Source organism: Lobosporangium transversale (genome assembly GCF_002105155.1).
Source record: "Lobosporangium transversale strain NRRL 3116 chromosome Unknown BCR41scaffold_13, whole genome shotgun sequence".
Classification (NCBI taxonomy): domain Eukaryota; kingdom Fungi; phylum Mortierellomycota; class Mortierellomycetes; order Mortierellales; family Mortierellaceae; genus Lobosporangium; species Lobosporangium transversale.
Window position 1 is genome coordinate 737331 of NW_019028991.1, and position 13451 is coordinate 750781.

Here is a 13451-nt window from a genome sequence, read left to right on the forward strand (position 1 = left end):
TAAGTATGGCTTGGGCGTGGAATTACTTCGGTCTTTGACACCCATCACTATTTGTCTCCACGCCATTCAGTCCGAGTTCATTCATTATATGTAAGGCCTTCATTCTCTACATATTATCTGACTAAAGCCACCCTCGAATGACACAATATAAAACATACGAATGATTGGGAAAACTCTTTGAACTTTCTGAAAGGCTGCCGCTAGCCCCTATCCCCGAATAGCAGCCTGTGTCATGATGCGAGGTGTTCTACCAATTATGTCAGGCAAAACGCACGTTTCTAGAGGAACAAAAAAAAAAAAAAGAATTCCTACTCAAAGATTGTACTTGCGGCTATGTACTCATATGGACATGTAAATATGTAACAGAGATATATTTCAAACGCGGTGAAAACTAACAGGCAGTAAAAAGCACCATCAATACATTCGTTCTCGATGAACAAAAGAATAATCAAAAAAAAGTGAGAGAAATAAATGAGTAATTAAAGATAAGCAGCAAGCAAGCAAATAGGTCTTTTTTTTTTCTATTTCCCTCTTTTACTTACTGCTGCTGTAAGCTTGTCTCCGAGAGATCAGACCTTGATAAAACCAATGACGACGCGTTTGGGAATCTCTCACAACATAGAGAGCTAATGAAGAGATACAAAGTATTGTATGTATAAATTTGAGTAACTCTCTCTTTAGTGGTCAGACGCTCATGAAATAACGGTTTCATACATGTGTATGTTTGATCGGTAGTGGTGGGATTCTCACGAAAGGTAATTGAGTTTAAAGATGACGTAGCTACGTCATCCCGATGCCTTGATATGTTCGACACCCATCTTTTTATATCCCACCATACTCGAAACTGCATAGAAAGATCCTGAGGCCTTTTCAAGACCGAATTGTATTGAGCGAATGCTAATTTCTATTGGTTGGGGAGTTGAGAGCGAATGCTATTTTTTTTTTAGGTTGCCCAATAGAAAAAGATGTAAACAAAAGAAAATGCAATACGGTATTCGATGGCACAATACGCAAAAGATGAGAATTGTGCCATCGAATGCTAATTTTTTTTGGATCGAATGCTATTTTTTTTGGATCGAATTCTATTTTTTTTGGATCTCACGCCAACCCTTAAGCCAGACTAGCATTCGATGGCACAATTCTCATCTTTTGCGTATTGTGCCATCGAATACCGTATTGCATTTTCTTTTGTTTACATCTTTTTCTATTGGGCAACCTAAAAAAAAAATAGCATTCGCTCTCAACTCCCCAACCAATAGAAATTAGCATTCGCTCAATACAATTCGGTCTTGAAAAGGCCTCTGGAAGTGAAAAAAATATGCTTTGCTTACCATGCATACTCAACTGAACCAAGTTCATGTTATGAACGTTAATTGAGGGCGTAATCTCTTTCTATGACACAAGGACTTTAGTGCATTTAGAAAGTAGTATAAAAGGGCGTCTCAATTCCTTCATCCAAACTTCACACCATCCATCTTATAAACACCTTTCATCCTATAAACAGACATAATCCGTTCAAATCCGTCCAAATCCGTCCAATTCCGTCCAAATCCGTCATGATCAAATACATCGTTGCTTTCAGACCAGGGACCTCTGACGATTTTATCGATGAGGCTGCAAAGAAGATAGAGGAGAACGGAGGCCAAATCAAACGAAGATTTGAATCGCTCCCAGGATTTGAAATTGAAGTACCAGAAGGCTTTGAAATGGAGCCGGTAGCGGACTATCCAGGCGTTCAAAGTATCGAACCAGCTGACGTTTAGGATAACCTCTCACAGGAACTATCACTATTTGGCAACCAAATTGTACATTTGTTTATATTAAAGAACAATAAATTGTCGTTATAAAAAGGTCATCATTTGCGGTCTTCTGAGGCAATGACCATTAGTCTAACTTGCTCGTACAATACTTGCAAAAAAAAAAAAAAAAAAAAAAAAAAAGCGCCATTAATTCATTAAAAAGAGTATTTCCAATTGTAGACAAATTGGAATTGTACCGAGACATGTATCTGCCATCGCTACTGTCAAAACGTCAGAACTGCGCATTGTCGGATACTTTGATCTGGTCAAAATGGTTTTTGAAGCCGGCCACTTCTAGCTACTATGATGACATATAAACCAGAGAGTCAAGCTTGTCACTCTTTTTGGTTAGTCCTTTTCAATTATAAGAATTTTCTTAAGTAAACCATTTATATTTGAAAGAGTCTAGCCAAAAAGAGCGACAAGCTTGACCCTCTGATATAAACCCTTCAAAATAAACACACAGCACAAATGGCCGACGTTGCATATTTCACACAATACACGAAGGTACGCGTCCTAACACCCTGACAAATCAAACCCAAAAACGAGTTTCTTATTGTATGTGTTATTCATACTGCTCTATAGGCAGACGTGTAGACACATTTTTAAATAAATACCTCTCGAGCGCGGAATAGCGTGTGGACTTACGCCATGGTCCTTATCTACAAACTTTAACTGTAAGTTTTTCACTAAACTAGATCAATGGTTTAGCACAAAAGTGCAAATCACTAAATCACTTTATGTATAGTGGTGAACCTGATAAGCCATTATTGTTACATCATAATGTCACAAAGACAACTAGTGCTTTCATTGCATACCTTTCATCAACTTCAACATCCAAGCTCCATATCTACCACATTATCTTAAAAAACGCCTTTCATCGTAAAAGTGAATATGGTTCCTTCAAACCATGAACAAGTACGTTCTTTATTTTCACCAGGGAAGGACCTCTGGCGATCATTTTGGAAAGTCATCAAGGATTTCGAGATCAAAGGAGGTAAGGTTGCCTTTTTGAAGGACTGAAAGCTGAGGAACATATTAAGTCTATCGAACTCCCAGATGAAGACAACCAGTAATTTTTACAGGGACTATCACCATTTGGGCAATCAGATCGTAGAGATTCCTTTATATTAAAAAGACAACAATAAAATGTCATTTAAAGAAACATCATCCTATATAGTCTTCTGGAGTTCATCCTATTTAGAACTTGGCTCTATCAGCTACTTTAATCTATATCCGAGACAAGCCTGACCGTACCATACTTGAAGAAAAGTGGCATCATCTCATTTAAAAAGTAGAGTCCTCGCCAAAAAGTCATAAACAAATATATTTTTAAAATACTCAATTTGAATTAAAGGTCGGAAAGCGAAAAATTCACGTACGAGATCAGAATTTCATATATTTTTGAATAGATAGAATGAATTAGATGCAGTAGCCACCAAATCAATTTAATTATGGTTTTCAATAAGAAATGAGGTTTATCAAGAGGTCTTTAATCAAGAGGAGACTGTTGAGGACCTTAGTGACTTTATCAATGTCGCCAGCGGTAAGTGGGATACAGAGCTCGATAGAATAGTAAATTAAGAACGGGCAGAGACTGTTATCCTGAGTTCTGACATAGTAGATCTTACGCCAGATACTGGAAGCATGTTTGTGATAGAGGATAGCGAGTCTGAGGAGGAGCGTCTTATTGACAACCGAAAACGCTATCGCAAAAAATAAAATTTTAGGTTTGTACGGTTTTTTCCGTCTAAAAAAGGAAGTATTCTATTCAATTTAAAAACATGAAAAATATATTTGTTTATGACTTTTTGGCGAGGACTCCAAGTGTATTTTAAACTGTAAACAAATGTACAGAGCCATCCATTGTTTGAGAAATTTGGTAGGATCGAGTCGTATGGAAATGAGTGAAATATGCCAGGATCATAATAAGTAACGAGAACGAAAGAAAGATGTGTTTATTATGATCCGTTAAATAAAAAGGGTAAAAATCTTAGCTATAGTAAAAACCCATGTAAATGACTGCTAATCGCAACAATGAGGTACTTGGGATGATCTTTGAAGCCGGCCATCTCCAGCTACAATGAAGATAGAACTCCAAGGGAACACGCACAAAAGACCGTGACAAGAGTGGAAAAGAAGAAGCACTGTAGCTTGCTTTCCTGTGTGACTATCAAGCCCAATAGTAGGATAATGTTTCTAATGCATGCTTTAGTGCATTTAAGAAGCATAAATACCTGTTATCAATCCCATTCTCAGATTTCCACACCATTTTTCATAAAAAAAAAAATCTTTCAACAAAATAACAAGCATAATTCGTTCAAAAACCCATAATGAAAACTTACACCATTACTTTCACGTCCGAGGCCTCTGAATCTGATATCGAAGAGATCGTTAAGGATATTGCGGCCAAGGGAGGCAAAATCATAGAGAAATTTACCTTGATCAGGGCATTCGTAGCTGAAATTCCGGAGGATCTTTTTCAGGACCTGCGTGGCAATCATATAGTTGAATCTATCCAACTCGATGATGTCGATACTACCCAGTAACTTGCAATCATATTGTAGAGATCCAAGAAATAACAATAAAGTTTCCGATAGAAAATAATATCCTGGGGCACATCCCATGTGCTACTTGATTCTATAAGATACTCTAATTCCTGTCTGGAAGCAATGAATATGACGCCAACTTGCTCACACAATACTTGGATAAAAAGCATTTCAAATGATAGACAAATTGGTGGCCCCTCCCCTTCCAAAAAAAAAAAAAAAAAAAAAAAAAAAAAAAACTCCCACGTATCTGATTTAATGAAAGCTGGGTTTTGCCTCTTCAGATTATGTATCCACCGATAACAGAGGACTCTTATATATAATGAAGTCCAGAGCATCAGAGCCTTACCATGCATTCTTCGCAAAGAATGAAATGACTATCTCATTTGGCCCTACTTGAGATTTAACTCAAAGGCATGAGCAAAACGATCTTGATGGCCGATAATGCGAATACTGAATAGCAGAATCTGAGACGCATACTTGAGTCAGGAGCACCAATTGAAGTGAAACCAATGATCAATGTATTGAAAGAATGGACGCGTCCAAACTAAATGCCTCAATTATAAAGTTATTTAAGGCGGGAAAATGCTGCTCTCCATAGTATGATGTTACGACCCTCAAGTGCTGATCTACTTTATAATATTTATTAGACGCCGAGAGCGTTGCTCAGAAAGCTTATTGGGAGGATTGATCACCAAAGCAAATTGGCGATAATTCATGGCCAGCAGTAAAGGCGCAATCAAAATGACTAAAATTAGAAGAACAGGCGTTCACATTTCATGTTAATCACAAATGCGATATCATGCTTTGCCATGCCTGCTTAGAATTGAGCCTGTTAATCACGGAAGTAAAAACATAATAACGGAGCCTAGGGCTGGGCAGAAATAGGCATGATAGCCAACTTCATGATGGCACTCAGAAAGGTTCCGTCTGATAGATATAGTTGTATCGGTACATTCAACATATCATTATCATCCTTCAGCAACACAACATTCAACGCCTCAAAGTATATCTAAATTCATTACTTGTGGGCCAAATTAGTTCAAGCAGCTGATCCAGTATGTTCTTTTGTATTTCTAAAATAAATGACTTGATTTTACCCTCTTTGTAGGCCAAACGACTTCAAGGGGAGTTTTTATTCTCTCATTTGAAAAACTCATTGCTAGCATTGCGGTTTAAGAATTTTGGACGGAAAAGTTTAGAGCTGAAAGAGAACACAAAAATCAAAGAGTTCAAGTAACTTCCTACGTGGCAAAGAGCGTCATCAACCCATAATCTTCATCACTGAAATCCGAGTTGATCATCCCAAACTTTAACTCGCTTTTCGTGTAAAATAATGCTCTTGAACAACTCATAGAGAATCTCTAGTAAAGTTGGATTGTAATTTTTTTTTTTTTTTTTTTTTTTTTTTTAATTTTATCGTGAACGAGATCTAGACTGACTGCCTTTTCTCGTGCGCAAACGTTTCCGCTGCTCCATGAAGTCCTCCGAGACTTCAATCGAATTGGCCTCTGACAGCTTACTGCTGCCACCTCCACCACCTGATCGCCGAGCCTTACCCCCTCCGCCTCCATTGCCACTTGCTCCTGATCGTACAGGCGATCTTGAACCTGCTCTCTTTCGATTCTGCTGTTGACCTTTAGGGTCTGAGCCCCTACGGCCGTTGTTATTATTGTTGTTGTTAGTGTTACTATTGCCCTTGCTACTATTGCTGTTGTTAGAGGTGCCATCTCGATTCTTGGATGGTGATCTGCTCCTACTACGTACTCTGTTCCTACTTCGCCTGTTATGACTGGTAGACCGACTACGATTCCTTCCTTTCTCATTATCTGTATTGTTGACATTATTGCTGTTTTGAGCTCTACTGCGGCTATTGGAACGGCTACGTGCCCTCACGTCATCATGCTGATCTTTGCTACCCTTCGGTTGACTACTTTGGCTTGAAAGATTGAGATTATGGCTAAGACTTTTAGATCGACTTCGTGCACGGCTGTCATTGATCCTAGTTTTGCTTGCACTTGTTTCTCTGCCTCTATCGCGATCACTGGAACGACTACGAGCCCTATCTCTGTCGTGTTGACGCCGACTAGTTGATCTCGACCGACTACGTTTTCGGTTTTGTGTGTCCCCTCCACTTGTTCTAGTTTGACTTTTGCTCCGTGAACGACTCTTAAAACTCTTAATAGGCGTATTATCGTCAAATTTATTCTTGCCTGATGATGATGGGCTACCTGAGCGATCGGTATGGCGCCCACGTCCAATATACGTATCACGTTCACGAAATTTCCGACTATTGCTCTGGGAAGGAGAGTGCAGCTTCTCTGAACCACTAGTCTTTCTGTCCTTATTATCCTTTTCGTCATTAGTGTCCTTGGGCTTGGTAGGGGTAATACCTGTAATGACTACTGACTCAGAAATAACCCTGTCATCTTTGAATTCTGCGCTGCTTGAATGCTCTTTTTGATTGTCGGGCCGATTCTGCACTCCTTTTATACCCTCCACAGGTGCATCTTCTCCGCCATTAGTGGTTACTTTCTCTATCTTGGCTTCTAATGATTCATCATGACTTCTATAATCATTTTCACTATGGGCAAAACCTTTTTCTGCTTCTTTGGATTGTCCCTTCGACATCAAAGTTGACCTGGACCTTTGTCTTTCCCTTGATTCAGACCTTGATCTTGATCTCGGTCGTTTACTTTCATTTCCATTCCTGTTATCTCTGATATCTTTGTTATCCGTAGTCTCTTTTTCAATGACATCATTTTTATCGCCTCTACCATCCTTGTTGTCCCTATTATTATCCCTGTTACTCTTACTATCCCTTCGTGATCGTTGGTCAGGGCGGTAGTGAGACCCACGTGCCTGTCGTTTCGATGGGGATTGTGCATGGGGATGAGACTGTGAACGCGAACGTGCTGGCGATCTCGAGCGCTTTCTGCCGTTATTGTTACCTTGCTGAGATGATGATTGATGACGATCACGATTCCTCACTGGACTTCTAGATCTAGTTCGGCGACGAGAACGTGATCTGGATTTTGTTGATACAGACTGTGATCTGGATCGTGGTGATCGAGATCTGGATCCAGCATGGCGCGAGTCACGCCGGGATGAGTATCTATCGCCATTCCTATCCCTTTCTCTCTCTCTCTCTCTGTCACGGTCCCTGTCTCTATCTCTGCTCCTGTCTCTGTCTCTATCTCTGTCTCTGCTCCTGTCCCTATCTCTACTTCTGTCTTTGCTTCTATCCCTGCTCCTGTCTCTACCACGGTCTCTACTCCGACCTCGAGCTCTATTACGCTCCCGAATATCTCGTGCACGCTCGCTACCATCATAATGATCTAGATCATCACGAAGACGATTCCTCTTCCTCTTATTCTTCTTCTTCTTCTTTTTCCGCTCATTAGTGTTACCCTTGTTGTCTCCTCCTACATTTGTGAGAGCTTCTGTGTCAAGGACGATCTCGTTAATATTATCTAAGTTTGCGTTCGAGTTGAATGTATCAATATTCGATGGCGTGTCTATTGCAGGAGAAATGCCTTCTTGTGTTTGCTATAAATATGAAATATATATATCTATTAGAAGGGCCTTTAAAAGAAAAAAAAAAAAAAAAAAAAAAAAAAAAAGGAAAAAAACTGAAGGATTTCTTTTAAAGAGACAGTCGATATACCGGGCGTACATTAAGACGATGTTCCTCCTCCTGCGCTATAGTTGATTCCAAGTACTGACGAGCCGAATCGTTCGATGGATCAAGCGACAATGCAGCACGAAAGTCCATGATAGCAGCTCTCCACTTTTTCAAATGTGTTAGCCTTTATATATGCATGAGCGAATGATTTCATAAAAAAATTAAATAAAAAGTCAAATCTCTTGGTTTCTTAATCAATGAAAACAGATCAATGCTAAAGAGCAAATACTCAATTGCTGAAGCGCGCTGTTTCTGTCAGAACACTTACGAGCATCCACGTGCCACATATGCCTCTACATATTTGGCATCAATTTGGATTGCTTGACTGTAAGCTTTAATCGCGTCGTCCAATTGTCCCTTTTGCGCGAATTCGATTCCTGCAGCAAAACTACACATCCAACCGATAGTGTAATACCAAGGAAAATAATAAGAAAAAGGCACGTCAATCGTTTGCATAAAATAACAAAAAAAAAAAAAGACTTCAGCATTAGAAGCATTAATAGGATAGTGAATGTACCTGTCCATTGCCCAGTTTCTGTTTTGATCATCACGCAAATCCAGATATGTTTCTTTTCGATGCAACGGTACATTTGATCTTGAGTCTCTCTCATTCGAGCCGGGTCTATTTTTTTTTTTTTTGTCAATACTGTGTGATTATTCGGACTCGCACAGATTGAAGGCTGACTGCGCGATTGCTGAGTTCTTTAAACTTTTTTTTTTTTTTTTTTTTTTTTTTTTTGAAAATAATCCGCATCATATTAAAACATGCCTTTCACATTTGATCCATGGGACTTTGAGCAGACTGTCATCTAGTTTGGGAGCAATCCCAAAGACTCTCATCCAGCGTGCAGTCCAGAAAGGATTGTTGGATGCTATTTCGTCCTGTATTAGATTATTTCTCCAAAACCTGGTCTCCTGCTGCGTCAATGATGTTGCCGGTGCAAACTTATAGTCTATATCAAGGAGAAGAAGAAGAAGAAAAAGTACATATCAGCGTGTTTGTAGGGTGAAACTTATAAAGGAAAAAGAAAAAAAAGGGACTCACTTTGTCTTCCAGGGACAGAGGTAGCTCTAACGATATATTTGATCTTCCGAGCATATTTTTCTGAACGCATAAAATTCTTGACAACCCCTTCAAGTGCAAGGTCAATGTTGGCAAGAGGTGACAATGCATGATGTTGCTGATGTTGTTGGGATGAAATGAACCCATAAGGGTTATTATTACTAATGTTGCCGCTAGAATGTCCCGATGAGTCAAGAGCAGAGTGACGACTACTTGCAGATCTTTTTCGATTGATAGTGGTAGCAGGGGATGAAGAGGAGGATGGAGCGTTAGACGTTGATATTGTAGAAAGGGTTGATTGTGTTCCGGTAGATATCCCTGCTGTGGTGGTTGTTGGTGTTGCTCCTATTGACGGTGCTACTATGGATGGTATTGGCGGTACTAACGGCACTGTTGTTATTACAGCTGTCCCTGTCTCTATCCTCGTTTCTGTCGCCGCCGCTGTTGCAGCAGATGTCTGCTGCGATTGAGCTGACTGTAACGGGTCCATCGCATATAGAAAAGGAGAAAGATTGAATGAACCAAGATAATGGGCGTGTTATATTTGTGGGAATGAGAAGAGAAAAAGAAAATCCAAGCCACTTTGGTATAAGACCATTGAATCCGAAGTGTATTCACATTCTTCAGCAACATGGACGACGACAGAGTATTATTTCAAGATGCTATTGAGACGCAAGCACAGATCTACTTACTTTCAATCTCTAACATGAATCGACCTTTGCAGGACATTGAGATATTGTCCACTATTCTTGAGAAGCAATGGAAGCTACTTGACCGTATGTGACAGAAAGGGTAAAAAGCACATTAATATTTAGATGTTTACTTTTTTTTTTATTTTTTTGAAAGCATACACTATTAAATAACAGAGGATTTAGAACTATGTGCCTAAATATCTTTACTTGCAACAGGAGGAAAGCAAAGCTTAGTTTCTAAGGGCACAATCCATTTCTTGCAAAAGGAGCAAATTGAAGGCCATGGCTTGAGGAAATCACTTGTTAGACGTGTTAATCTCGCTACTTTTGCGCACGACATGTTTGCTCTCACGTTGGATCTGGAACGCGTGAAAAGCGGCCTCAATGGGCTCATCTATTTATTCGTTGGAGAGAACCCTATGCTGGACCAAAGTCTATTGACCATATTTTCCCAATTGGTTGCCGTGGTAAGCAGCTCTCTTTTTTTTTTTTTTTAAAAAAAAAAAAAAAAAAAAAAAAAAAAAATACTCGCACGCACATTGTCTATACTAAATTTTTCTTCAACAGATCTTGGTCCTTCATACAAAGGTATCGCCATCTTCAGCACTATTATCGCCGAATGATGTCAAAGAGCATATGCAGACATCTTGTACATACAAAACTATTCCAGAACTGCAAATGGTTTCGAATATGGACGAGGTAAAAAGTAGACTTTTTTTATTTTTCCTTCCTTTAAAGGCTACTAGCGGCTGCTGATATTTAATCTATATATTTTGTGCTTTCGATGCTTCAAATTCAAGGTCAAAGTTGTTAATCTTGCGATGAGGGTGTATTACGATGATAAACACCTAATGGCATTATACGACAACATATTGAAGCGCATAGCAATCGAGTTAACTTTGCAGATGAAAAGCCTAGCACCAATTGACAAAAAGCATATGAAGGACATCATTACCATGTCATTGCGAGAACGAAACAAAATCTTGAAAAATACTCTAAAAGAAGAAAGAGATAGTTCCTCGAGTGATCTTGAGGATTTTATCAATCGGCTACCGTCACCAAAACAATTAACTCAATCAAAAACAGATGATTCATCCACCGATCAATCAATGCCTGATATCGAACAGGACATAAATGCAATTGTAAGCGAGGATGAAGACCTGGAGGCAGATGTGAATACCGACGTATTTATGGAAACGAGAGAAACCTATGTGGATCCTCAGGAAAGCGCAGAAGGGACAATGAATAGTAAGGGTAGATCTGTAAACAAGCAACGGTTAGTTAATATCCGAGCAATCCGAACAAAAAATACAATGCATCATGCAGCTACGTCGTCACCAACAGCAAAGGCAACAAGGAGAACATCACCAGACCAAGAAGCTATCCAAGAACACGGGGAAACCTCGCCAACAACAACTAGCTCTAGTTCATCATATGAAGAAAGTGAAGAGGAAAGTACTTCGCCGCCACTTAAGAGACGTAAGCGTGCAATAAGTGAAAGCAAGGTTAAAAAGAATGGCACGGCTATGCGCTCTAAGCAAAGAGAAACTTCTTCATCCAGATTTTCTGCTGAGAAGAGTGGATCATCTCCTTCCTCAACGCATAAGGCTGCAATACAAGGACACAATGCTGAACAGACAGATGATCAAGTCGATGACCAAAGTACACTGATACGCAAAGACACTTCAGCCAGCATCAGTAACAGTATACCAGAGCCAAAGACCCGCAAGCCAACAGTGCATTGGACTAAAGAGGAGGTGGATCGGTTGATGGAGCTAGTTGAGATGTTCAAGTATGATGAATCGGAGATCAAGGTGCGCAAGAGGACAATCAAATGGGCCCAGCTGAAGCAGTACGATTCAGCTCATGGTGATGTACTAAAAGCACGTAGTCAAGTTCAACTGAAGGACAAGTACCGTGAGCAGACAGATAATGGGCGTCATAGCGAATATGTCCAAGAGCTCAACCGTATGCGCTTCGCCAACAATAAAAAAGCATGACATTCAGGACTTTTAGATATTGTATTAAAGTAATAGATAATTAATAGTCTTGTCGGGGGCGAAGACTTTTATGAGGCTATGAGCAGCGTTCAGCCCTTCACATTACCTCGAGAGATTATGCAATCGATCATTTGTTTGTTCATTATTAACATTGCTTCATTACACTTACAGAAAAACCAGAAATGGCCGAAACTAACCATCTTTCCTCACAAATTCAAGCAATGGATTCCATTCTTGCCATGGCATCAGAGTCAAATCCTCCACAAACAAACTGTACTACCACCTTAGACACGATGACGACTGATAGTACGACAATATCGCTTCCTCTACTCAAATCTTTCAGGGTAGGCCAAATGATCCTTGAAGCTGAAGCATCCCAAGCGCAATTAGCAATGGTAACTAGATATGCAATAAGAACTCTCATTATTATTTTGGGATATATCAACATAAGATAATAAAAACGTTTGATAAATATTAACGAGTTCATTTGATGGCAAAAATCTAGTTGGACGCGCAGTTGCGAAATATTGAGAAGCAATTGTTGGTCAAAGACGTCCAAAACCTATCAGCTGGTAAAGCCGTTCTCCTTCCTTCTTTTTTTTTTTTAAAAAAAAAAAAAAAAAAAAAAAAAACAAAGACTAATTGATAATTTCTCCTTTTGTCCTTTCCTGCTTTTAAAGACCCTCGTATTTGTTGTCTAGAATCGTTTACATCTCAGATTCAATTTCTGATTGAAAACCGAGTCCAGCTACTTGATATCCTCGACACTCCTACACGAGCAGAACATCTACTTCTACATCAACAACATCATAAAGAATTTGTGGACCTCTTCAAAACGATTCAACGAGAAGTGCTCAAGATTCAAACCTATCTGGAGGCTATCGCGTGGAAAGAGGCATTTTTTAAATCTGCTGACGAAGTCACGAAATTGGTAAAAAAAAAAAAAAAAAGATCAAGACGGAGCGCCCTGAAAAAAAAAAAAAAAAAAAAAAAACCTAATATTTTTTTTTTGTTCTCCTGAATAGAAATCAAGTCTAAAGCAGTTGACAGTATTGGTTCTGCAGCAGACTCAGCTTATCGATGCATCTCATACGTTCTATTTGAGTTGTCTTTTGAGTGGATCCAATCATACGAGTAATTACGATGCATCTCGTCAGGCCTTCATGGATTTCATGCGTAGACTAGAAAACAAATCCTCTGCACAAAATGAAAATCCTGAGGCATGATTACTTCAATTATAGTCCTCGCATATACAGTCATTGTTGGGTTTTGGATCTTGGATCTTGTTTAAAGAAAATACACAAAAAATCCCCATAGTATTCATAGGACTGGTAAAATGGGAGAAAATTACTGGCTGGCGTAACATTTCTCGCCGTCACTATCGCGTTTTTTTACACCCGTAAATGATTTATGAGTTGGGTATGCCATGCATCCAGAGGCAGGGAATTCCCTTGTTGGCAGAACATGGCATCATGAATATCTCTATTTCCCTTCTCTCTCCACTTTCAAGTAGTCCAGTATCATACCACTCATTGCATGCAAAGATCTAAAGCCATGTTTGTCGAATTGTAAAGCTGGCAATATCTGAGACATATCTCTTTTACACACCCATCATTACGCCTTGCAAGGCCACAGCTTGGCACATTTTATTTTCCATAGAAAG

General features: G+C 39.3%; 4 protein-coding genes across 4 annotated transcripts; 3 read left to right on the top strand and 1 right to left on the bottom strand.

Moving 5' to 3' along the window:
* Positions 1-1455: 1455 nt before the first annotated feature.
* On the top strand, positions 1456-1899 carry BCR41DRAFT_351361 (hypothetical protein). Its single transcript, XM_022023787.1, has one exon. It carries the CDS (start codon positions 1557-1559, stop codon positions 1761-1763), a length of 207 nt encoding a protein of 68 aa, XP_021882688.1. The 5' UTR covers positions 1456-1556; the 3' UTR covers positions 1764-1899.
* A 2169-nt stretch (positions 1900-4068) lies between these two features.
* Positions 4069-4394, top strand: BCR41DRAFT_351362 (hypothetical protein). The gene has a single exon (XM_022023788.1). It carries the CDS (start codon positions 4133-4135, stop codon positions 4346-4348), a length of 216 nt encoding a protein of 71 aa, XP_021882689.1. The 5' UTR covers positions 4069-4132; the 3' UTR covers positions 4349-4394.
* A 1370-nt stretch (positions 4395-5764) lies between these two features.
* On the bottom strand, positions 5765-9623 carry BCR41DRAFT_421240 (hypothetical protein; the record flags this gene model as incomplete). The annotated part of the gene is made up of 6 exons (XM_022030001.1): positions 9079-9623; positions 8803-8986; positions 8551-8655; positions 8302-8421; positions 8025-8157; positions 5765-7897 (listed from the first exon to the last, which is right to left on the bottom strand). The coding sequence occupies exons 1-6, from the start codon at positions 9584-9586 to the stop codon at positions 5765-5767; spliced, it is 3183 nt and encodes a 1060-aa protein (XP_021882690.1). The 5' UTR covers positions 9587-9623.
* A 2190-nt stretch (positions 9624-11813) lies between these two features.
* Positions 11814-13075, top strand: BCR41DRAFT_36570 (hypothetical protein). The gene is made up of 4 exons (XM_022026183.1): positions 11814-12183; positions 12294-12360; positions 12469-12719; positions 12814-13075. The coding sequence occupies exons 1-4, from the start codon at positions 11971-11973 to the stop codon at positions 13012-13014; spliced, it is 732 nt and encodes a 243-aa protein (XP_021882691.1). The 5' UTR covers positions 11814-11970; the 3' UTR covers positions 13015-13075.
* Positions 13076-13451: the final 376 nt, after the last annotated feature.

Excerpts from the sequence above, each read along its gene's own strand:
- BCR41DRAFT_36570 (XM_022026183.1), top strand. The coding sequence starts at position 11,971 with ATGGCCGAAACTAACCATCTTTCCTCACAAATTCAAGCAATGGATTCC. Across the intron at positions 12,184-12,293 it reads CCCAAGCGCAATTAGCAATG|TTGGACGCGCAGTTGCGAAA; the intron begins GTAACTAGATAT and ends GCAAAAATCTAG. Across the intron at positions 12,361-12,468 it reads CGTCCAAAACCTATCAGCTG|ACCCTCGTATTTGTTGTCTA; the intron begins GTAAAGCCGTTC and ends CTGCTTTTAAAG.
- BCR41DRAFT_351362 (XM_022023788.1), top strand. The coding sequence starts at position 4,133 with ATGAAAACTTACACCATTACTTTCACGTCCGAGGCCTCTGAATCTGAT.
- BCR41DRAFT_351361 (XM_022023787.1), top strand. The coding sequence starts at position 1,557 with ATGATCAAATACATCGTTGCTTTCAGACCAGGGACCTCTGACGATTTT.